This window comes from Neoarius graeffei, chromosome 3 (assembly GCF_027579695.1).
Source record: "Neoarius graeffei isolate fNeoGra1 chromosome 3, fNeoGra1.pri, whole genome shotgun sequence".
In the NCBI taxonomy this organism is placed as follows: Eukaryota; Metazoa; Chordata; class Actinopteri; order Siluriformes; family Ariidae; genus Neoarius; species Neoarius graeffei.
The window spans coordinates 12,607,283-12,633,251 of NC_083571.1; the positions used below are offsets into that span (position 1 = coordinate 12,607,283).

General features: G+C 42.0%; 1 protein-coding gene across 1 annotated transcript in view; it reads left to right on the forward strand.

The window, feature by feature from the left end:
- Positions 1 to 25,969, forward strand: part of slc35f1 (solute carrier family 35 member F1) — a 368,949-nt gene that overhangs the window by 180,055 nt on the left and 162,925 nt on the right. Inside the window, exon 2 of the mRNA XM_060916415.1 lies at positions 2,229 to 2,404. Coding sequence (XP_060772398.1) covers positions 2,229 to 2,404 — 176 coding nt within the window. The remainder of the gene's footprint in view (positions 1 to 2,228; positions 2,405 to 25,969) is intronic.

A 25,969-nucleotide genomic window follows, 5' to 3' on the forward strand; every position in this document is an offset into this window, starting at 1 on the left:
AGAGGAAGCTGCTCTGTCAGCCTCTGGAAGGAGCTCTTTGGTGGAGGACATCCCGTTGGCTTCTGGAGGGAGCTCTTTGTTGGAGGCTGCCCTGCCAGCCACTGGAGGGAGCTCTTTGGCAGAGGCCAACCCATTGGCTTCTGGAGGGAGCTCTTTGTTGGAGGCTGCCCTGCCAGCCTCTGGACAGAGCTCTTTGGTGGAGTCCATCCCGTTGGCCTCTGGAGGGAGCTCTTCAGCAGAGGCCGTCCTATCAGCCTGTGGAGGGAGCTCCTCGGTGCACACCACCCTGTCGGCTTCTGGAGGGAGCTCTGGGGTGGAGGCAGCTCTGTCAGCCTCTGGGGAGAGTTCAGGAGAGGAAGTTTTCCTGTCAGCCTCTGGAGGGGACGCTTTGGTGGAGGCCATCCCGTTGGGTTCTGGAGGAAGCTCTTTGCTGGAGGCTGCCCTGTCAGCCTTTGGATGGAGCTCTTTGGTGGAGTCCATCCTGTTGGCCTCTGAAGGGAGCTCTTTGTTGGGGGCTGCCCTGTCAGCCTCTGGACAGAGTGCTTCACTGGAGGCTGCCCTTTTAGCCTCTGGGGAATCCCTGTCAACTTCAGCCCCCAAAAAACTTTCTGGGGTTTCTGGAGGGCTTGGAACAGCCACTTTAAGATCTCACTGAACCTTGTGGAGTCTCTGAGGTACAGGTGCTCAATGTGGGTGAGGTAGTTGGCCCACTGGCATGTGGACTTAAGTAGCCAGTTTATCATAGACCTCACCCCTACACTCTCATGAGGCTTGGGCTCCACCAGGCTCTCTTGAAAAAGGTGACACTGAAGCAGGAACCAGTTCAGTGAATATTTAACACCATCATAGGGAGCCAGGAAATCCATGCGCCAGTGGTGGAGGAAATATGTTGGCATGGTGATCCTGTTGGATGGCTGTTCCATTTATCCTGCTGCATCCATTTTATCAGTTGGAGTATTCTGTTACTCCGATAAGATGGCAGAGGATGCAAGTGCAGTTGAAAGTACAAGCAGACAAGTTGTAAACATAAGGCAAAACTCTTAGTCAGGAACAGGCAGAGGTCAGGCGACTGGCAAACAACAGTACAAGAGCAGAATCAAAAGAAAAACCAGTAACCAGAAACAGAGTAACCAAACCATAAGAGCAATCGATAAACAGCTTGGTAAGTCAGGTTATGAAAAACAATGAGCATTACTTCCATCAAATGAATGTTCTGAGTATGTTTATATTGGCAGTGTGGGGGAACAGGTGTGTGTAAACAGGTGACTGTGATCGTGACAGTTGTTGGAATTTGATGCCTATGGTGGCCATGTCTGTAGGGCTCTGTGCCCCCAGGGAAGTGGAATTTGGTAGAGGTTTCGGTGCAGATTTGACAATAGTAAGTTTAAAAATAAACATCCTAAACATTATTAGAAAGTATCCATCAATTGAATATGTAAATTAGCTCAATAAATAATAACACATATGGTAACCAGAGAATTGTAGCTGAGAAATAAAATGTAAAAATGTTGAAAATGAAATAGATAGATAGATAGATAGATAGATAGATAGATAGATAGATAGATAGACAGACAGACAGACAGACAGACAGACAGACTGACTGACTGACTGACTGACTGACTGACTGACTGACTATATTACAACAGATAGAAACTAGAGACCTGTGCAGGTCTGAGCTCAGCTTTGGTCTGATTGGGAGATAGAAGCTATGGTACATAAATAGAAAAAATAACCCACTCAGAAATACAGCAATGCCAGGATTCAATCTGACGTTGCAAAAGCTGTTCCTTTCCTGAACAGTGCTCTAGACCACTCAGCCACAAAGGATTACATCATGAACTGACGTTATGTAACATGGCACTTCCATAGTCAGTACGCAGGGGCACCACACCACAAGTGTGGAATTGCTACCTGAGGTTGGCATGCCAATTACAATTGTAAACACACTCGAACTCGGTTAAACATACACATATGGTACAGACAGGTTCCTCTATAGGCTTCAGACAAAGGCTGAGCCAAAAAGTACAGCTAAACTGAAAAAAAAAAGTAAATTGCTAACTGATGAAACTTGCCTTATTGAAACTTGGTTTTGTTCTCAGGCTTTTGCATCCCCCGTCTATCTTCAGCATCTCAAAGTGCATGAATGCTGTGTGTTTTGCTGTACGTGTGGTCCTGTGCTGTGAGTTTGTGCAATAATGACTGTGTTATGTGTTTGTTCTTATCCACAGAGAGCTTCTCCTCACACTGGCGCTCGGTCAGATCCTTTCTTTGCTCATCTGCGGGATTGGACTGACTAGCAAGTACCTGGCCACTGATTACCATGCCAACACACCCGTGTTCCAGTGCTTTCTCAACTACATCCTGCTGTTCCTTGTCTATACCACAACACTCGCAGTCAGGCAGGGTAAGAAAGAATTAAGCCATATTATTACATTGGTTGGAAAAAATGCCAGTTCAGTCATAATGCTGGATCTTAAGTTTAGTAGTTGCCATGATTACCGGATATGCAACTGAATATTCTCGTAGTAGTTCATTTACGTGGCTGGAGAAGCAACGTGCTGTAAGGAAACACATTGTTTCCTTACACTGATAATGCTGATAACACTAAACAGTAGGGCTGGGTAAAAAAATCAATTTAATCGATTTTGGATCGATTTCATTTAAATTTCGCACTATCGATTCACAGGGCATGAGATCGAATTTTTTTTTGTTTGTTTTTTTCCACAACACAATCTCATGTGTTGTGTGATTTTCCTCCCTCAGCCATCTCGTGCGTGATGACGCAGCTGCGCAGTCGTACATCATGACGTTCAAGCACGCACACAAAATGGCTGAGGCAGGGAAAACACCGCTCGGCAAGCCGTCTCAAATGAAATCTGACGTGTGGAATCATTTCAAATTTAAAACGACAAAGGACGAAGAGCTTGATAAAACCAAGGTACTGTAGTTTGCAAGATATGCCAAACAGAGCTCAGTTATTGTAGGAATACTACAAACCTCAGAAACCACCTGACACAGGGCTGCCAACTTTTCGAAATTCCTTGGAGTGAGATTTTTTTTTGGGGGGGGGGTCGACGGCAAAATTTTTCCGCACACCATGCAGTAAGTGGGAATTTTGTATTCAGTTTGATATTCACTTGTCCCCCTGCATTCTGGTGTTTTGTTTGTGGGTCGTCCAGCTGGAGATGGACAATGGGGGGGGGGGGGGGGGGGGGGGGGGGTTGAGATTTTGGATTTAGTAGATGTTCCTGCATTCTGGTGGATTTTTGGAGTGGCCTGCTGTGCCATACCTACATTCTTACACACCCTGACTTGCCAGGCCTTCAGCTTGTGGCCAACAAAAGCACCAAGTTTTGGCTTAAAAAGCCCCCACACTAGAAAACTACAGATGACTGCCAATGTTCCTGTAGCCCTATAGACCTGTGTTTCAGATTTAAAGGCAAGTTCATGTTTGAAAATATTTCATCAGCTAAGCCTAAACACCTTCTGAATTGAAACTAAATGTTAAGTTTTTAATAACTGTTGCAAAAAATAAGATTGTCCCTCACTGACTATTCATTATGCATTTAAGGGCTTTCCCCACCACTGGGTTCAGCAGAAGATTGGCATGGGGAAAAATATCAACAGCAAAAGAACAAATAAAATGCTTAAACAGTAAGCAAAATGTGCCTGTGCTACAAGAAACATTAAAATGATTAAGTTTGAACAGTATTGAAACACAAAAAGCTGAACCTTGGCCATAGGTGGGAATGTGCACACAAAGTTGGGCTTAAAAATTTTGGTCATACTTAAATAAGCTATATTAATATATTTCTTATTAATTTATTTCTTATCTATGTTTCTTATTAGTAATAGAGCATTCGTCAGGGCCTGTTATCTGACAAATATTCTCTACCTGTCTTGCCCTCTTTGAGACCCTGTCTCCTCAGTATATTGTTCTGTCTTTTTTTTTTAATTATTCACAAGTTCAGGTTCTTTGATATTACAGGTGACCATGCTTTATTTACTTTAACTGAGCAATTACATACATCATAAACAATTAAAAATAAATACCCTGTAAATAAACAATAGGCATGGTGGCTAATGGCTCTTCTTGCATTTGTAATATTATCTCTTACTTGCTTTATTTTACAACATTTCCAGTATGGCTTCAAATAAAGTCATAAAGTATGATAACATACAGTAAACAAACTAAAAATGCGCCTTAATAAACGTGTGCTAAGGAGGTGCTCTCCCGTGCTGCTTGTTGGGGAAGATAGAGGCTGTGGCACGGCAGGAGGCCTATAATGATTTAGCATGCCTAGTACACAGCTCTCGATATGGCATTAAATATTCTCACAACACTTATAGGCTAAAACGATTCAGAAACTTTATATAAGTTCATAATTACGCCAGTAACACCACACATTGGCGTGCATATGTACAAACCTGTCTGAGACACCCGTCTTCAACTCAGATACCTTCTTCTCTCTCCTCTTCCTCTAAATTGACGGTAGGCAATTATCCAACTTCCGGCGAGTGCAGCATCATTAGATGCGCCACCTACCATAGGGACAGAAGGGAACACCTCTCTGCCTGTTTAGCCGTGCGTAAGGCGTAATTGATCGATCGCAAGTGGTTGGTGCCTTACGCACGGCTAAACAGGCAGAGAGGTGTTCCCTTCTAATCTAGGTTACGTAACCTAGATTAGATAGATAAACTAGATTTTTTTTTTCTAGCGTGAGAAATCGGAGGTATGGCGTGTGAGTGTGTGAAGACAATCAAATGCGTGTGTCTCACGCTCATTGCGTGAGAGTTGGCAGCCCAGCCTGACAAGGTACCACACTACGCTAACCTTAGCTTCCGACAACAAGCCGCCTGGAGCAAAACAAAAAGAAACTGAAGGACCTGCTAGCATTACCATCAGAGTCTCCGCGGGCCATAAAGATAACAGAGGCCATCGCAACTTTTGTTTGCAGAGATTTACGCCCTGGGTGCGATTTGCTGGGGGGGATGGGGGGGGGATCATCCCCCCCTCTGGTTTTTATCTCTGCTGAAAAAAAATCCTCGGGGACAACGTCGTCAATAAAACAAACAAACCAAAAAAAAAGTTGACAGGCATGTTGTGACACATGTTTTCTATGGTCTACATTGCACTCACTTTCAAAATGACCCGAAGTGGCAGCTTTGATGTTCACGAATGTCCCCAGCAAATAGATACATTGTAGATAATAACAATATCCAGAGTGTGAACGTGGATTTAGCGCCATGAATCACATCCTTACTGATGAGCGCAACAGAATGAATGTATCCACACTGACAGCCTTCTTTTCCTCGCTGTCAATGGGCCAGACGTGCGTTCCTTCCCTGCTGAGAAATTCGCAGAAATGTGGATTAAAGAAGGGCGAAACGCGGCGGATAGCGCACCGACAGGAAAGCAGAAAAGGCCACATGAACTGCGCCATCAGAGCAAACTGTTCATTTAGTATTCATGTATTTTAGTGATTTTCGAGTCACTGTCCATTTAATCCGGAGGGAGAGAAACATCACAGCAACGCGACAAGCAATGCGAACTTTGTTGTGTGTTAGTGTATTTAGTCAGAGAGATAGGAAGATGAATTTACTATCTCTGGTTTAGTGTTCGTTTTCATTTAGTGTTTGTGGCAGCGGGGGCGTGGTCAAGCATCGGTCTGTGACAGAAGGATGGCAGGACAGAACTGATTTCACACAACTCGCTTTTATTCAGCTTTTCAGCTTCTATCTGCACACACACACACACATCAGTCGTCTAGTTGTGGAGAGAGCTCCCGCTGCTCTCGCTCTCTCTCCTTAAATAGGGCGTGGTCACTGGGAAGACACTCAAACACATGAATTAACGACAGGTGTAGTGATTCTGCCACTTACCTTCTCTGACTCCGCCCTCCTGTCACAGACCGATGCTTGACCACGCCCCCGCTTCCACAGTGTTATTCATTTGATATCATCGGATGTTATTGAGCTGTTAGCCTATTGTTACCTTAGTTTTGTGACGTTTCATGTGACGTTTTGTGCGTTTTTTGACAAATCGCACCCTGTTTACGCCCATACTCGGTAGTGGAAAATGAAGGATTCAGGCAGCTCATTCAGGTACTCAAACCACACTACGTTATGGTGCAACGTAAGCATCTGACTGAAACTGTGATACCCATGATGTGTACATCTGTGAAAGACGCGATACAAATGAAAATGCAGTCAGCAAACAGAGTCGCTATCACGCGTGACACCTGGACATCGCTGTCAACGCAGTCCTTTTCCTCAACAAGAATCTCTCAGTCTCTTAAGTGTGACAGTTTAAGTTTACTGTCTTCGTTTTGTTAATATTAATACTTTTGTTACCATTTTTTATTAATATTTTTTCACTTAAACAATACAATTTGCTGCAACGTTCGTTTGCACTTTTTACATTTGCACTTTTATTTGCACTTTTTTAATTACAGGAAGGTAAGACAGTTTTGTTTACAGTTACGTGTGAACTGTCAGATTTACAAAATAACGACGTGTATTTTGCAACATATTGCATGGAGATATTTTCATTATTTAAGAGCAGATTGAATTGATTCAGATTGAATCGAATCGTGATTAATCAATTTAAAACCCTAAGAATCAAAATCGAATCGATCTAGGAAATTGACTGTGATACCCAGCCCTACTAAACAGTGAGTAAAGGCAATAGATCAGCTTTACTGATGGACAATGTACATTTTCTATTATTTTCAACAGCTAGCATATTCTTGTTGCCGAAATTCTTGTGAAGGTCAAATGTAGAGTCACAGCCATCATGCCATAAAGATATTTGGAGGACATCTTTTCCCTTAGGCCCAGCTTTGAACATTGTGATTGAACACTTTAATATGGCAAACTGTTGGCTCTTTGTTACATTTTGACAGAACTCGCACAGCTCTCATTGTTAAGGTGCATCTGTTTATCCTTGCATGTCCAAAATTTCTGTTTGACACACACGTATGTAGTGTAATATAAATTTTGACATGTAAACATAGTAAAAACATAGCACTGTGTGGCACTTTAGTTTCGTTACAAAACATTTAAAGTACATCATAACTAGCAATACACAAAAAGATCGTTTGATCAAAACATCTTCAGCCAGTTTGTAAAGTAGCCTTATAAAAAATAATGTTCATGCAATCTTATGAACATGTATGATTTTTATCATGTTCTTAAAACCATACAGATGTTCCAGGTTAGACAAAAACTAAAATCCGTCCTAACTTTCCTAAAGGTAACATGAAAAACATTACCTTTCAGGAACTCTGACATTTTGGGGCCTAAACTTCTGCTAATCCACATCGATGATACAGTCACAGGAAAAAGAAATTACTGTACACCCTCCGTCAGTTCTGTGCTTTAAATTGTCAGGGCCTAAATAAAAATTGTGTGGTCCTCACCAGCTTCTATAAACAAAAAAATTAACCTCAGGTGACAATAACAACAACAACAACAAAAAACACATTTCAATATGTAGTCATTTTTTCCCAGAAAGTAAACCAGCATTTAGAAATGACGTGGGGAAAAAAACAAGTACAGTGGTGCTTGAAAGTTTGTGAACCCTTTAGAATTTTCTATATTTCTACATAAATATGACCTAAAACATCATAAGATTTTTACACAAGTCCTAAAAGTAGATAAAGAGAACCCAGTTAAACAAATGAGACAAAAATATTATACTTGGTCATTTATTTATTGAGGAAAATGATCCAATATTACATATCTGTGAGTGGCAAAAGTATGTGAACCTCTAGGATTAGCAGTTAATTTGAAGGTGAAATTAGAGTCAGGTGTTTTCAATCAATGGGATGACAATCAGGTGTGAGTGGGCACCCTGTTTTATTTAAAGAACAGGGATCTATCAAAGTCTGATCTTCACAACACATGTTTGTGGAAGTGTATCATGGCACGAACAAAGGAAATTTCTGAGGACCTCAGAAAAAGCATTGTTGGTGCTCATCAGGCTGGAAAAGGTTATAAAACCATCTCTAAAGAGTTTGGACTCCACCAATCCACAGTCAGACATATTGTGTACAAATGGAGGAAATTCAAGACCATTGTTACCCTCCTCAGGAGTGGTCAACCAACAAAGATCACTCCAAGAGCAAGGCATGTAATAGTCGGCGAGGTCACAAAGGACCCCAGAATAACTTCTAAGCAACTGAAGGCCTCTCTCACATTGGCTAATATTAATGTTCATGAGTCCACCATCAGGAGAACACTGAACAACAATGGTGTGCATGGCAGGGTTGCAAGGAGAAAGCCACTGCTCTCCAAAAGAACATTGCTGCTCATCTGCAGTTTGCTAAAGATCATGTGGACAAGCCAGAAGGCTATTGGAAAATGTTTTGTGGACGGATGAGACCAAAATAGAACATTTTGGTTTAAATGAGAAGCGTTATGTTTGGAGAAAGGAAAACACTGCATTCCAGCATAAGAACCTTATCCCATCTGTGAAACATGGTGGGCCTGTTTTGCTGCATCTGGGCCAGGACGGCTTGCCATCACTGATAGAACAATGAATTCTAAATTATACCAGCGAATTTGAAAGGAAAATGTCAGGACATCTGTCCATGAACAGAATCTCAAGAGAAGGTGGGTCATGCAGCAAGACAACAACCCTGAGCACACAAGTCATTCTACCAAAGAATGGTTAAAGAAGAATAAAGTTGATGTTTTGGAATGGTCAAGTCAAAGTCCTGACCTTAATCCAATGGAAATGTTGTAGAAGGACCTGAAGCAAGCAGTTCATGTGAGGAAACCCACCAACATCCCAGAGTTGAAGCTGTTCAGTACGGAGGAACGGGCTAAAATTCCTCCAAGCCGGTGTGCAGGACTGATCAACAGTTACCGGAAACATTTAGTTGCAGTTATTGCTGCACAAGGGGGTCACACCAGATACTGAAAGCAAAGGTTCACATACTTTTGGCACTCACAGATATGTAATATTGGATCATTTTCCTCAATAAATAAGTGACAAAGTATAATATTTTTGTCTCATTTGTTTAACTGGGTTCTCTTTATCTACTTTTAGGACTTGTGTGAAAATCTGATGGTGTTTTAGGTCATATTTATGCAGAAATATAGAAAATTCTAAAGGGTTCACAAACTTTCAAGCACCACTGTACACTATGCATACATCCACAATCTTTAAGGGTAGTATCTCACTGGGCTGCGACAGCTTCCGACAAATTGCAAACGTCATTCGCGAGAGAGTTTCAAAAGTGTCTTGAAACATTCGCGGGGCTTCTCAATTTCCTCGCATGAGTCGCAAAGTGTCGCTCCTTCGTCGCTGAAATTTTAAACATGTTCAAAAAATTTGTGCGACAAAATTTCTCTCAAAATAGCCGCAAATGCGTCGCTGGTGTCACAAAGCCGTCACGAACCCTTCTCAAGTCAGTTTCCATGAGACAGGAAGTGCGAGTTGAGACAGGAAGTGCGAGTTGAGACAGGAAGTGCGAGCCAGTATCTCACTGGGCTGTGACAGCCTGCAACTAGTTGGAGACACAACAATTGCAGTAAAATATACGAATATCAATTCAGTGTGATTCCAAATGAAAATTGTCCCTAATTCGCGTATTTTATCATAATTGTTGTGTCTCCAACTAGTCGCAGGCTGTCGCAGCCCAGTGAGATACTGGCTTAAGAGAGTAATTATCACCCAGTTATGATTAATCAAATGCACAAGATTAGTTTATATGTTTTGGCAGTTTGGTGTTCTGGAACACTCAGTGTCTACATTATGCCAAGAAGAAAGGACATCAGCCATGACCTCAGAGAAGCAATTCTTGCTGGTCATCAGTCTGTGAAGGGTTATAAGGCCATCTCCAAACAATTTGAAATTCACCATTCTACAGTGGGGGCAGCACAGTGGTGTAGTGGTTAGCGCTGTCGCCTCACAGCAAGAGGGTCCGGGTTCGAACCCCGTAGCCGGCGAGGGCCTTTCTGTGTGGAGTTTGCATGTTGTCCGCATGGGTTTCCTCCGGGTGCTCCGGTTTCCCCCAAAGACATGCAGGTTAGGTTAACTGGTGACTCTAAATTGACCGTAGGTGTGAATGGTTGTCTGTGTCTATGTGTCAGCCCTGTGATGACCTGGTGACTTGTCCAGGGTGTACCCCGCCTTTCGCCCGTAGTCAGCTGGGATAGGCTCCAGCTTGCCTGCGACCCTGTAGAACAGGATAAAGCGGCTACAGATAATGAGATGAGATGAGATGAGACATTCTACAGTGAGAAGGATTGTTTACAAATGGAGAGCCTTCAAGAGAGTTGCCAATCTTCCAAGAACTGGGCATTCCAGTAAATCCAATCCAAGGTCAGACTGTTTATTCCTCAGAGATATTAAAGAAAAACCCAAGAGCTATATTGTGTGATCTACAGGCTTCTGTAAGCACATTAAATGTTTATATTCATGACAACACAATCAGAAAAAGACTAAACAAGTATGGCTTTCATGGAAGGGTGGCTCTTCAAAAAGAAGATGGCAATGAATTAGCTTTGCAAAATTGCATGTGAACAAACCACAAAAGTTCTGAAACAGTATCCTTTGGCCTGATGTTTGGTCATCATGCACAATGCCATCATTGGCAAAAACTAAACACAGCGTCTCTCCACAAACACCTCATACCAACCATCATGTATGGTGGTGGAGGGGTTATGATTTAGGCTTGCTTTGCAGCCACAGGCCCTGGGAAACTTTCAGTCAGTGGGACAACAATGAACTCCATTTTATATCAGAATATTCTTGAGACAAATGTGAGGCCATCTGTCCAGTAGCTTGAGCTCGGCCTAAACAGGGTCATACAATGGAACAGTTGTTCCAAGGACACCAGCAAATCAACATCTAAATGGCTAAAACAGAAAGAACCAAGGTGCCAGAATGGCCACGACAAAGTCCAGACCTCGACCCCATTGAGATACTGTGGTAGGATCTTAAGAAAGCTGTGCATAAATGAATGCCCTCAATGAACATCAATGAACTGGAGTAATGTTATAAAGAATTTCTCCACAACGATGTGAGAGACTGACAAACTCCGACAGAAAATGTTTATTTCAAGCTGTTGTTGCTAAATGTGGTTCTACATGTTACTGAATTATAGGGTGTACTTATTTTATCCCAACTGGTTTCTGAATAATGGTTTACCTTCTGGCAAAAATGACTACATTTACACCTGAGGTAATTTGTTTGTTTATAGAAATTGGTGAGGATGACCAAATTGTTATTCATACCCTGATAAATAAAAACATAGAATGAAAGAAGGGTATACTTTCTTTTTTCCATTACTGTATTCACGTTTTCTAACTGTACTTAATTATTCTGTAACATCAATTTATTTGTTTTTTTTCATGAAAAATTTAACAACCATGGATGTTTAAATGTTAAAGCACCTGTTAGTCTTCAGGTGTAAGTTGCAAGCTATAGTGTACAAACCGCAACAATTAAAATTTCTAAATTCGTAATTCATTCATTTCATAATTCATAAATTCAAACATAACTTCAGCTAGCACTGAAATGATGTGACTTGTGCTACTTAGCAAGAAAGTGTAAACCAACTATATAGAAGGAGTTTCAAATGTAAGACATTGGTGCTAGCTTACCAGGCAGTCAAGGGGTTAGGGCCAGCATACCCCCAGAGTCCAGTCCGCCCCTACATGCCAGCCAGATCCCTACGCTCCACTACTACTGGTCGCCTGGCCCCTCCTCCTTGCCGATCCTGCCCAGCCTGCTCAAGCTTGCTGTCTGTCCTGGTTCCCTGTTGGTGGAATGACCTTCCCATTGAGGTCAGAACTGTCAACTCCCTGACCATCTTCAAGCGCAGACTGAAGACTCACCTCTTCAGGCTGCACCTCTCCCTTGCTTCTCTGTCCACTGTGTAACTGTGTATCGGTCTAGACCAACCCAGGCTATGTACTGTCTTGCCTGGGGTTAGCCTTCTGAGTACTCTATTTAGTTGTACTTTATATGGTTGGTTTATTTCCTTGGCTATTTGAGTACTGGTACTTCAACAGCATATTACACTAAGTATTGCTGTCACTTGTTCAGTTGGCACTTTTTTGTCTAGAAGTTCAGCACTTTGTGTACCTGACTTTTGCACTCATTTTACGTCGCTCTGGATAAGAGTGTCTGCTAAATGCCATTTAATGTAATGTAATATAATGTAATGAGTTGTAAATGGGGGGCGGCACGGTGGTGTAGTGGTTAGCGCTGTCACCTCACAGCAAGAAGGTCCGGGGTTCGAGCCCCGTGGCCGGCGAGGGCCTTTCTGTGTGGAGTTTGCATGTTCTCCCCGTGTCTGCGTGGGTTTCCTCCGGGTGCTCCGGTTTCCCCCACAGTCCAAAGACATGCAGGTTAGGTTAACTGGTACTCTAAATTGAGCGTAGGTGTGAATGTGAGTGTGAATGGTTGTCTGTGTCTATGTGTCAGCCCTGTGATGACCTGGCGACTTGTCCAGGGTGCACCCCGCCTTTCGCCCGTAGTCAGCTGGGATAGGCTCCAGCTTGCCTGCGACCCTGTAGAACAGGATAAAGCGGCTAGAGATGATGAGATGAGATGAGTTGTAATTGGCAGGGATTGAAAATGAGGCTAAAGAAATTCTTTTTTTTTCTTTTTTTTTTAAATTAAAGGCTGTTTTGAAAGACAATTTTTAAAAAGTTGGTCCAAAGCAGTTGACCTCTGTAATAGCTTCCAGAGAACTTTTAATACAAAGGCAGTGAGTTTCCATCCACTAATCTTCTAGTAGTCTTCAAAAAAGAAAGCCTGTAATCCATGCTTAATTCTGGATTTCCTTTTGAAGATCACGGGTAGTGAATATTTATCTCCAGTTCAACAGCAGTGCTCACTGATTCTGTGAGGAAAACATGAAATTGGTGTAGTAAACAGAGTAAGGACATCTGACTCAAGTGTGCTGTGGTAGGGGAGCGGTTCCTCGCTCAGAAATGAGTGGCTTTTATCCTCATTACTGTTTCATATGGCTGTTCCTCCACTCCTCTCGAATGTTTCTCTGATGGCTCCCTCAGTGCTCATAAACATTAAGCACCAAGCAGGGAAAGAATCAAGGGCAGGCCACTATGGAAAGCATACTCACTGAACAGGGAGTGGGTGATAATTTTCCACAGAAGTTTGACATTTCTAGGAAATAGTCCTTCAAAATTTGAGGAGAATTTGTGAGAAAATGGTGAGTCTAATGAGAACTTATGGTACATGGTGTAATTAGAATGGAAATATCCATTAGTAATTTACTCTTTATTTTATTTCCATACATATATATACACACACTTTGTATATAGTAGAAGGATTTGCTTCCGTTGAGAAACAAAAGACCTTCTGAAGCAACCTAGTTAACTTACTTACTAGGTCAGCATCATGATTTATATTTGGGCCTTACTATGCTAGTGCCTGTGGCACCTTAGCATAGGTCACAACTCTTCCCACGCTGATGGATGGCCAGTGGCCACTTATGAGCAATTTAGAGTAGCCAGTTGACCTAATCTGCATGTCTTTGTTCAGTTCTCCATAGTATCCTCTGATGGACATATTAGGACACAGCATCAGTGTTGTTTCCTGGAGTCATTGGATTTTTCAGGTCTTACAACAGACACCCTCTTCCAGGTGACCCAACCAAGGCTGATCAGACCTCGGCCTCTGTGCTAGTGGCATTCTTCTGCCCCTACTGCTCCCCCCTCTTCAACCAGAGCCATCTGGATGCTCTCTCTACCGCCTCCATGTTGTTACCAATGGCTCTTCTTCTGCTGGCACCACTTATGCCCAGGGTTCCGTAAGCCTTGTGCAGGAAGTGACCAGCAAATCTCCTACAGATCACCTCCAATGGCATACATCTGGTCCGCCACCCGTTCCTCCGACAATCCTCCACCAACATCTGGTATCTCTCCCTCTTCCTCTCTTGAGCCTCCTCCATCCTCTCTTCCCAGGGTACTGTCAGCTCTGGCATTATCAGCTGCTTTGTGGCCTCTGAGACTAAGATGATGTCAGGTCTCAATGTGGACTGCGTGATGTGTGGTGAAATTTTCAGCTGCCTCTCCAGGTCAACCGTCATCATCCAGTCTGGGGCTATGGAGAGCAAACCTACAGAGCAGTTTTTTGGTGTTATCTTCAGCATCTGTCCCTCCTTAACAAAGTGGATGGCCTTGGCTGCAGCACGGCTGTATCTTCTATCCTTGATCCCCTTGCTGATGTGGGAATATGGAACATGGGAGGAAACCAGAGCACCCGGAGGAAACCCACACAGGCATGGAGCGAACATGCAAATTCCACACATAAAGGCTCCAGTCAGCCATAAGGCTCAAACCCAGGACCTTCTTGCTGTGAGGCAACAGGCGAACCACTGCACCACTGTGCCACCAACCTAGTTAAACACAAACTAGAAAACAGATAGTTTTGGGTTCTAAAGTCTGTGTGGCAGCCATGGCCTAAAGGTTAGAGAAGCAGCCTTGGGCCCAAAGGGTCGCCAATTCGATTCCCTGGACTGGCAGGAAAAATCCCTGGCTGAAATGCCCTTGAGCAAGACACCGAACCCCCACTGTGCCCCAGGCACTGGGTATGTGTGTGTGCTTGTTGTACGTCACTTTGGATAAGAGCGTCTGCTAAATGCCTGCAATGTAATGTAAAGTCTACATTCAAAGGGGTTGTAAAATCCTCAATATAAATAACGCACTAATAATTGTAAAACATACTGTTTATAGTTTATGTACTAGTTACATACTAGGTTTGTTGGCACATTAGCAAAGCAAGCTAACTGTACTAGCTATGTGCACTCACCAGACGCACCAAAGATCTCTTTATTTTTCTTCATAATGCCTTTATATGTATTTAATGACAAGTCATAGATAACAGGATAAGATAAAACCCACTGTTTGATGTTTTTTTTTTTATTTGTGTGCATCGTAGAGTAAAATCTGGGGAAGCCATGGCCAAATGGTTAGAGGACCAGTTTTGGGACCAAAAGATTGCTGGTTTGATTCCCTGAACCAGCAAGACTGGCTCAAGTGCCCTCGCGCAAGGCGCCTAACCCCCAACTGCTCCGGCAAAAGTGGTGGTGTACCTTGTGTCTGATTAGCCAGAGAAAAACTGATGATGTGATTATCACTTTGGGCAAGAACCTAGCCATAACTAACTAACTAGGCCAGGTTTGTATTACTCAAGTTTGAGACTCGGACTTGAGTGTGACTCGTAGAGTAAAATTGGAGCTAATTGCTGGTAGGAACTAAAGTTGTGGGAGAGGAACTGAAGGACCATCGACCACACTCACCATAGGATTGGTCTGAGGAATCATTCTAGGCACTCATTTGGATTTGTCACATTACTGTATCATATATTATTTGAGTAGAAACTTCAGAAGTCACTTTGTCTTGCTGCACCTATGTTGAAAATGAATGATTGCTTGTTGGCATCTTCATTTCTCTAATATCCCTATGTTGAGTGCTTGTGTGGAAAAAAGCAGCCTGCCTCTGTCATCATTTCAATGATTGATCTGAGAAAATCAAATATCCTCTCAGAAATGAAAAAGTCAGGACTGTGTTTCAAAGGCATGACATTGTGAAATAAAGCACATATTTCTGATGCAACATCTGTAAAACCTCTTCCACATGTTTTGAAGGTAAAAAAAATCTGACAGATTCTCTTCTGATATTGATGTGCCTGAAATGCCTTGGGAAGACGATCATTTTGAGGATAACTTACTTTTTTTTTTTTAACTTGTGTAGTTGCACGGCAAGTGTTATGTAGCAAGGGATCTGAAGATTCTTTGATATGTTCAGTGCATCTTTTAGTGCAGTGCGTTTGATACATTCACTGAAGTTAGCAGATGTAGTGGTGACAGACTGCGAAGAGTTCCTGTCACGTTGGAATTACAGTAATAACAAAAGACAGACTCCAAGATTCGTCTCAGTGCCGTTCACCTCCTTAAACTAGGAAATAAACTGTTTCCATAGCAACACCAATATGGATTTCGTGATGAAACCATATTTTAATGTTGCACTGGTTTAGTTTCAAATGGGAAGTCGATTTAGACAAGCCTAAACACAGTAGGATATTTTCTGTAAGATATTAAAGGAACAGTCCACCGTACTTCCATAATGAAATATGCTCTTATCTGAATTGAGACGAGCTGCTCCGTACCTCTCCGAGCTTTGCGCGACCTCCCAGTCAGTCAGACGCAGTCAGACGCGCTGTCACTCCTGTTAGCAATGTAGCTAGGCTCAGTATGGCCAATGGTATTTTTTGGGGCTGTAGTTAGATGCGACCAAACTCTTCCGCGTTTTTCCTGTTTACATAGGTTTATATGACCAGTGATATGAAAAAAGTTCAGTTACACAAATTGAAATGTAGCGATTTTCTATGCTATGGAAAGTCCGCACTATAATGACAGGCATACTAACACCTTCTGCGCGCTTTGGCAGCGCATTGATATCTGAGCTCCGTATCAGTGCGCTGTCGAAGCGCGCAGAAGGTATTAGTACGCCTGTCATTATAGTGCGGACTTTCCATAGCATAGAAAATCGCTACGTTTCAATTTGTGTAACTGAACTTGTTTCATATCACTGGTCATATAAACCTATGTAAACAGGAAAAACGCGGAAGAGTTTGGTCACATCTAACTACAGCCCCAAAAAATACCATTGGCCATGCTGAGCCTAGCTACATTGCTAACAGGAGTGACAGCACGTCTGACTGCGTCTGACTGACTGGGAGGTCGCGCAAAGCTTGGAGAGGTACGGAGCAGCTCGTCTCAATTCAGATAAGAGCATATTTCATTATGGAAGTACGGTGGACTGTTCCTTTAAGATCATTATCATTCCCAAAGTTCGGAATGGAAAATTACTAAATTCAGGGAATCTGTAATATACAGAGTAAAATCTCACTACAGGCTTAACTGTCATTAACGTTAGGGTCAATGATTTTAAGTCAAGAGACTTTAAGGGTCTAAAGTCCTAAGGGTCTAAGGTTTAATGATAAACATTTTTACTGAGAACGTCTTTTTTTTTTTTCAAAGCAAGTCCAATGTTTTAAGGTTCTCCACAGGACATTTAAAGGGACGACAAACCAATAAACCCTTTAGTATGCTATGTTTAACCAGTGGTGGCTTGTCCTTAGGGGCACGTGAGTCAAAGCTCTGGCATTTGTATCAGCCACAAAAAGCATCATTGTTTGACAGATATAAGCTGATGTTCTGTTGGTTTGTTAGCCTTTCTAGCTGTTGCACAGTTGTACACTGTCAGAAATAGGGGTACAATAGGAATCCATTTCTGTCGCCCAAGGAACAATCTGCACTAATGTCCCCTCCAAGGCTCATTATTGGACTTCAAGGTAACTATGTGTACTTTTTAGGGCTAAAAAGGTGCATGGGTCATTCTAGAATTCAGGGTACATTTCATGTCTCCGAGATAAACCTTTTGTTATTTTCCACAAAAGAAATCTTTATTGAATCAGTTTTGAACAATTACGCAAATGATGACAAACTTTCACCAACAGTAATGCTTGATGTACATTTTAGACCCAATTTATCCACAAAACATTAACTAAATGACTCCCACCCGCACGTTATTCACTGTCTTCGAGTACTGATTCATACATTCATCTTGAATCAACATGAAGTGATTCAGTTTAACAATCTGTTTTTGGGGCTTATTCTATTAACTGTTATAAAATCAATTGCGTAGAAAATCAATTTTCCGTATTATGTGAAATTTCAGTGATCAAAAATATATTTTTTATCCATCCCAATGTTTTTTGTCAACTCTGTTAGCTCTGTTATAAATAATCCACAAAGACTTTTAATAATACGCATGACACCTGCACCCAGAAAGGTGTCACTTCCTCTGGTGGGAAACTTCAGAAAGACAGTGAGGTATGTTATGTTTCTTCTCTCATTAAGTTGAACAAAATATTGAGGATACACCAACAATAGATTAATTATTTGTCAAATCTGTTATTGCGATATTGGAGTGAATCTCTCATTTAAAAAAAAAACAATAATATGATTAAAATCCGTAGAATTCTGTTTTTATGCCTCCGCCACCTTAAGGTGCAGGAGGCATTATGTTTTCGGGTTGTCCGTCCGTGTGTGCGTCCGTGTGTGTGTCCGTCCCGAAATCTTGTGTGTGTCCGTGCGTGCATCAGTCCCGAAACCTTGTGAACACGATATCTCAAAGGCTAATGAAAGGAATTTCACCAAACTTTCACCAGTTGTGCGCTTTGGGACAACCATGAACTGATTAGATTTTGAGATCAAAAGGTCTAAGGTCAAGGTCACTGTGAGGTCAAATGTCTGTCCGAAAACCTTGTGAACACAATATCTCCAAGGCTAATACAGGTAATTTCACCAGATCAAGATTACTGTGAGGTCAAATGTCCATCCCCAAATCACAACTTCATAAGGTGTGTAGTCCACCGGGCAGAGGAATCCCCATCGACGCCGTTGGCGTCGAGTTCTATCTAGTTATACATGGCATGTGGTAGCTAGTTTGAGGTTAGCATGTGGAATTAGGACACAAAATGGTGGGAAATGTCAACTCTGTTGTCATCAGTTCTGTTAATGGATTGCCCAGTTTAAGACAACAGAGTTGACGACAGAGTCAACACTTGAAATGTACCCGGAATTATAGAATGAGCCACATATACGTTCCCAAACAGTATATAAATGGTACAAATTTATAGTACACCTTAGAATGTACTGCCCCAGTGACAAGCTGTTGTACCCCTGAAGGTACAATAATGTACTTTGTTTTCTGAGAGTGCAGGGCAGCTTCCTTACTGCCCCTACTTAGCTTCTATAGAGTTATTATTGCACCTAAGTGGTCAAAAATGAGAACTAGAAGTAGCACAAGTACCAAAGAGGTCCATTGATGTGGAAATTTTGTCTGCTCCATGCTCACTTTGGACGAGGTGGCGGACAATAATGGGATTAATGAGATTAAGGGTTGCCAGATTGTGTTAAACCCAACATACTCTGTAGCCTCCAAGTTCTTGTTTTGTAGCAAATAATTGGAATTATTCAAGGAAGGAAAGAGGGATTATGGAGTGGCTGAGAAAAAGAAAAAAAAGTCTCCCTTTCCAATGGCCAATTTTTAGGACTAATTACAGGTCTTGTGTGTGTGTGTTTTTATATGTACAGTACCAATCAAAAGTTTGTACACCCCTACTCATTCATATATTTTTTTTGTATTTGGACTATTTTCTACATTGTAGAACAACACTGAAGACATCACAATTATAAAATAACATATGGAGCAGATATAGAATTATGTAGTAAACAAAAAAGTGTTAAAAACAATATGTTTCATATTTTAGATTCTTCAAAGTATCCAGCATTTACCTTGATGATGCTTTGCACACTATTGGCATTATCTTAACCAGCTTCATGAGGTAGTCACCTGGAATGCTTTTCAATTAACAGGTCTGCCTCGTCAAAAGGTAATTAGTGGATTAATTTCACACATACGTCACGTGTATGCCGTAAAAGCAAAAGCTACGCAGCAGTGACGCAGCAGGAATGTTGCTCGAACACCTGTTACGCCATGCAAACGCTTTAGTTGACATGTCTGATGAAGGTGGCTCCGGGGCTGGCTGGGTGGATGCGGCTGATGTTGTCCCTCTTCCCTTGCCCTTCTTGGGTGGCATGACTTCTTCCTGACTTCTTCGCTGGCATGATGCTTTCTTGACTGTGACGAATGACAATGAACGCAGCATGGGGCCCCCTTTTACACCTATCTGTGAATGCCACAGATATACCACAGGTATGCAGCAGCAACGTCACACGTAATAACGAAACGCCACGCCAACGAAAGCAACAAAATGGTTACGCCACGGCAACCCATCATACGCCACACATACGCCTCAGTACACCATAACTTTACATCCCTTAAACCCCATACAAACCCCAGATACGCCACAGAAACATCACACATATGCTGTGTACATCACAGGACTTTAATTTTGGACAAAATGCGCCTCATTTTTTGGCGTTTGACCCACATGGCGCTTACATGGCAAGATACGAGAAAGTATGATAGTAGCCTATGCAAAAGCTTCAGCTAAGCAGGTTTATTTTCCATGACAGTTTACATTTAATGATCGTTTCCTCACAACATTGCAGTTAAAACCAATTTTCATGTCATTTGCTGATTTGAAAAAATTAAAAATATGTTTCACTTTTATGCTTTACGTTGATTTTGTGGCCTGCACACTTTCCCTGTGAGCGAGCAAAACACAGTCATTATTTCAAAGCGGGCGGGTCGTCAAATCGGTGTGTCTGAGCGGACACTGCCAAATTGCTTTGCTCCCTCTATTTTTCTCTGGTGATTGCAAAACGTTGTATGGTGCTCCAGTAAACATGGTTGCACGTCACCCAAAACTGGATGCTGTGTGTGTGTGCTAAAATTCGATTTAACCTTAAACTGTGGCGCCACTGAATTGGGGTCAGTAGATAGAGGAGGAATTGTAGAAGGGGACACTGGCTGTGCTCCATCTCTCTCTCTCTCTCTCTCTCTCTCTCTCTCTCTTTCAGACCCGTGACGTGACGCTTATCGGCGGAAGAGATGAGACGTGGCTTCTTATATTAATGCAGCCGGTCCGTTATTAATTACACTGGACTAATGCTGATAGGAATGTTTCAGATGAAGGCATTCATGCCCGTCTGGCATTATTAAGTCTGATTTATATTATGCCAATTAAAGAAGCACTATGCTTGGCTGATCAGAAGGGATCTTTCTGCTTTTAATTAAAGCTCCAAAAACTTTGATTCGGTTGACAGGTCTGATGGGAAATCTCTCATGTAATGCCTGTCAACATGACAGCTTTTATTTCGCTTATGACTGCACTCAGTGTCTGTTTGTGTATGGTACAAATAAAAGATGACAGTAGATTCAATAAGACTGGCCTCTTATCATATATCATGACATGTCATGTCATATCTATCCTGTCATATAATATCAAATATATGTCATGTATCATTTATGTCACGTCATATAATGTCATATACTCTGTCATACCATATCATGTATCATACGTCATATCACATCACGTGTCATGTCATTTTTATATCATATCTCATAAATCATAGTCAAGTCAAGTTTATTTGTATAGCGCTTTTAACAATAAACATTGTCGCAAAGCAGCTTTACAGAATTTGAACGACTTAAAATATGAGCTAATTTTGTCCCTAATCTATCCCCAACGAGCAAGCATGTGGCGACGATGGCAAGGAAAAACTCCCTCAGACGACATGAGGAAGAAACCTCGAGAGGAACCAGACTCAAAAGGGAACCCATCCCCATCCGGGCAACAACAGACAACATGACTAACATTAACAGTCCTAACAAAGTCAGCTTCGTTGATGCTATAAACCCCCCACTGACGGAAACCCAAGCGCAAAACCTTTCACGACAACCGCAGTCCCAAAGTCAGCAAGTCAACCGCAGTCCCAAAGTCAGCAAGTCAACTGCAGTCCCCAGCCACAAAAGCACCACTGCAAGAGTCCAGAGCGTCCTCCAGGCGCACCCCCCAACTGTCCTCATGGGGCCGCCCTCCACAGGAGCGATGCGATGAGACTCCAACCAGACACAGGGCACCAGGATGGATCAGGCAGGTCCGAGGAGCAGAAGAGGTCAGCATCTCGATCCCAGGACCGACATGTAACTCAGAAGGACAGATGGGGGGGAGAGAAGAGAGAGAAAACACAGGTTGTTAGGTATGCCCAGTGTCACCTGAATAAGTAGGAACAGTATATACATATTGCACTGAGTACAAGCAAGGACTCCAGCAAGTAACTATGACAGCATAACTAAAAGGGGAGAGCCAGAAGGTAACACAGGCATGAGGGAGCCCCGGGACATAAAGCAGCAGCCACTACACCGTCAACAAACTCGAGTGAGCAAGCGAGTGGGGACTGACAGCATCCATACATCCCAGTTTACCAAAACACTCTATGTCTGAGGACCCTCCAGATCTCCACCTTTACCTCATAAACACCATTAACACAAGGCTTGACTAAACAGATATGTTTTCAGCCTAGACTTAAACACTGAGACTGTGTCTGATTCCCGAACATTACTTGGAAGGCTGTTCCATGACTGTGGAGCTTTGTAAGGAAAGGCTCTGCCCCCTGATGTAGCCTTCACTATACGAGGTACCAACAGATAGCCTGCACCTTTTGATCTAAGTAGGCGTGGCGGGTCATAGAGGAGCAGAAGTTCACTCAGGTATTGTGGTGCGAGACCATTCAGTGCTTTAAAGGTCAATAATAGTACTTTATAATCAATACGAAATTTGATTGGGAGCCAATGCAGTGTGGATAAGACAGGGGTGATATGGTCATATTTTCTAGTTCTAGTAAGGACTCTTGCTGCTGCATTTTGAACTAACTGGAGCTTGTTTATGCACTTAATGGAACATCCAGACCGTAAGGCATTACAATAATCTAACCTGGAGGTAACGAAAGCGTGAACTAGTTTTTCCGCGTCATGTAGTGACATTAAATTTCTTATCTTAGCAATATTTCTGAGATGAAAGAAAGCTATCTGGGTAATGTTATCAATGTGAGTTTCGAACGAAAGACTGGGGTCAATAATCACTCTGAGGTCTTTTACTGCTGCACGTGAAGTAACAGAAAGGCCATCCAGAGTTACTGTGTAATCAGAAAACTTACTTCTAGCTGCATGTGGTCCTAGTACAAGTACTTCAATCTTGTCAGAGTTAAGCAGAAGGAAATTAATAAGCATCCAGTGTCTAATGTCCTTTACACATTCCTCAGTTCTCTTAAGCTGGTGTCTCTCATCAGGTTTTGCAGAAACATACAGCTGTGTGTCATCAGCATAACAGTGGAAACTAATACAATGTTTACGAATAATATCACCCAGAGGTAACATATATAAAGAAAAAAGCAGTGGACCCAAGACAGAACCTTGTGGAACACCAAACTTTACCTCAGTACATCTAGAAATATCACCATTTATATCAACATACTGATAGCGATCAGTTAAATAAGAGCTGAGCCAGGAGAGGGCCGTTCCCTTAACTCCCACAATATTTTCTAGTCTATTCAGAAGAATGGAATGATCAGTGGTATCAAATGCTGCACTAAGGTCAAGCAACACAAGCAGCGAGACACAGCCCTGATCAGACGCCAACAGTAGGTCATTTACTACTTTAACCAGAGCTGTCTCTGTGCTATGATGAGGTCTAAATCCTGACTGATACATTTTATGGATGTTATGCCTATGTAAATATTAGCATAACTGCTGTGCCACAGCTTTTTCAAGGATCTTGGAGATAAAGGGGAGGTTTGATATTGGCCGATAATTGGACAGCTGACAGGGCTCAAGGTCAGGTTTTTTAATCAGGGGTTTGATAACTGCTAGTTTAAAGGATTTGGGTACATAGCCAATCGTAAGAGAAGAATTTATTATTTTTAAAAGCGGTTCAATTACTTCAGGTATTATCTGTTTGAATAGACGTGTAGGTAAGGGATCTAGTACGCAAGTTGAGGCTTTTGATGCCGAGATTAATGAAAGTAATTCAGTTTCTTTTAGGGGAGTAAAACATTCTAATTGCTGATCTGATACAGTTATGGTTAACTACAGGGTCACTTACATTGTCTGACCTTAAATTAGTAGTTTGAATTTTTTGTCGGATATTCTCAATTTTGTCATTAAAAAAATTCATGAAATCGTTGCTACTACATAGTACAGGTGTGCATGTGTCTATAGTGGACTTATTCCTGGTTAATTTTGCTACAGTATTAAATAGGAATCTAGGATTATTTTTGTTATCTTCTATTAGGGAGGAGAAATATGTTGATCTAGCAGCACTAAGAGCTTTTCTATACTTCAGGAAGTTCTCCTTCCACGCTAATTTGAACACTACCAATTTTGTTTGATGCCATTTACGTTCCAATTTTCGAGTGGTCTGTTTTAATGTGCGAGTGTCATCATTATACCAGGGTGCTAATTTTTTGTCTGACCATTTTCCTTTTAAGAGGAGCTACATTATCTAAGGTGTGGTGGAACGTTGACTCTAAGCATTCAGTTGCCTGATCAGGTTCTGCAGGGGCTGACAGTGACCCAATCAATGTTGATAACTCTGGGAGATCATTTATAAAGCTCTTAGACTGGTACCAAAATTCAAAAAAGTGCTTATTTAACGAGTTAAAGGCATTTTTGAGACAAAGTCGGCAAACAGTCTTATTTTGTCAATTTGGGTGTGCCGAATTCAAATCTGCAATATGCCGAGCTCTATCTGACCTCTGTTGACCTCTACAGGTCATTGAACTTTGGGCCTGTAAACGTCTCAGCTGAACCCAGTTTCTCAGCTTTCTAAGGAATGAAATGTACTAAAATGATTAATGAAGTTAGCAAATGGCCTTGTTTGTTAAATGTTTGGGTGCTGAATTCATTTTTCATTTGTAAAACGACATATGACCTCTGATAACCTCAAGGTCATTAAACTTGGCCTATAGGCCTATGCATTTAACGGCATTTTTAAACTGACTTTACTCCCCTAAAAAGAATATGAACAGACAAAAAACAAATAGAAAGGAACAAATACAACATTAAATGCCAGTCCATGTACATGTGACTTACTTTTCACAATGAGAATGCCTAGGCGATCACCTTACATAACATTGCATTACATTTAGCGGTTATTGTTTATACAAAGCTACTGAAAAAAGGACAGATTCAGCAGCATACAAAATGTGGGGGCATACAGGGTATACAGGTTAATCAGGGTTAGTATATATGAGAGTTTTTTTCTTTGTTGTTTGTTTTTTGTAAAGGCTTTACCACGTTTAAAACAAAACAAAAAACAGTGTTTGCAGTGTTTCTTCTGTCCCCCCCCAGATGAGCACCTGCCTTGGCACAGCTCTCCATACAACAACTATTTGGGCAGTTGACTCTTCTCCAGAAAGTTCATATGTAACTCATGAGGGAAGGGGAGATGGCAAAAACAAAACAATAACTATCGTAATACATTACATTACATTACAGGCATTTAGCAGACGCTCTTATCCAGAGTGCAAGTTCAAAAGTCAGGTCCAAGAAGTGCTGAGCTTCTAGACAAGAAAGTTCTAGTGCCAACTGAACAAGTGACAGAATAATAACTAGTGCAATATTCTGCTGAAGTAACAGTCAGCAAACAGCCGAGGAAAACAAGCCAAGCATACAAATGAGCAAAGTACAACTAAACAGAGAAAAGTAAAACTCCAACAGCTAACACTAAGTCATCATGACCAGGCTAGACAGTACACTTGGCAGGCTAGACAGTACACATGACCCAGCTAAACAACCCTTGACCTGGGTTGGTCAAGACCGATATGCAATTACACAGTAGGCAGGGAAGCAGGGGAGAGGAGCAGCCTGAAGAGGTGAGTCTTGAGTCTGCGCTTGAAGGTGATCAGGAAGTCGGCAGTTCTGGCTTCAACGGGAAGGTCATTCCACCAACGGGGAGCCAAGACAGACCGCAGTCTATATCCAGTACTGTGCAAAAGTCTGAGGCACCCTATGTTTTTTTTCCATACAAACGTTGTTATAGATTTCTATTTTATGACTTCTACATTATCGAATCAGTACAAAAATATTTCAGAGATCCAAATGTTCGTTTTTCAGCACAAAATTACATTTGTTTGTATCTGAGCAGCATATTCCATAAGAGAGCACTTTTCAGATTAAAAAAGAAAACATAATGAAGCTGGGTTTGGGGGCAAAATTAAGAAGCAAGTGTGACAGTCAACGTGTCCAGAAGAACTGTGGCTGGTTCTGGAAGATGCTCAGTAAAACCTACAGCTCATCTCATTATCTCTAGCCACTTTATCCTGTTCTACAGGGTCGCAGGCAAGCTGGAGCCTATCCCAGCTGACTACGGGCGAAATGCGGGGTACACCCTGGACAAGTCGCCAGGTCATCACAGGGCTGACACATAGACACAGACAACCATTCACAC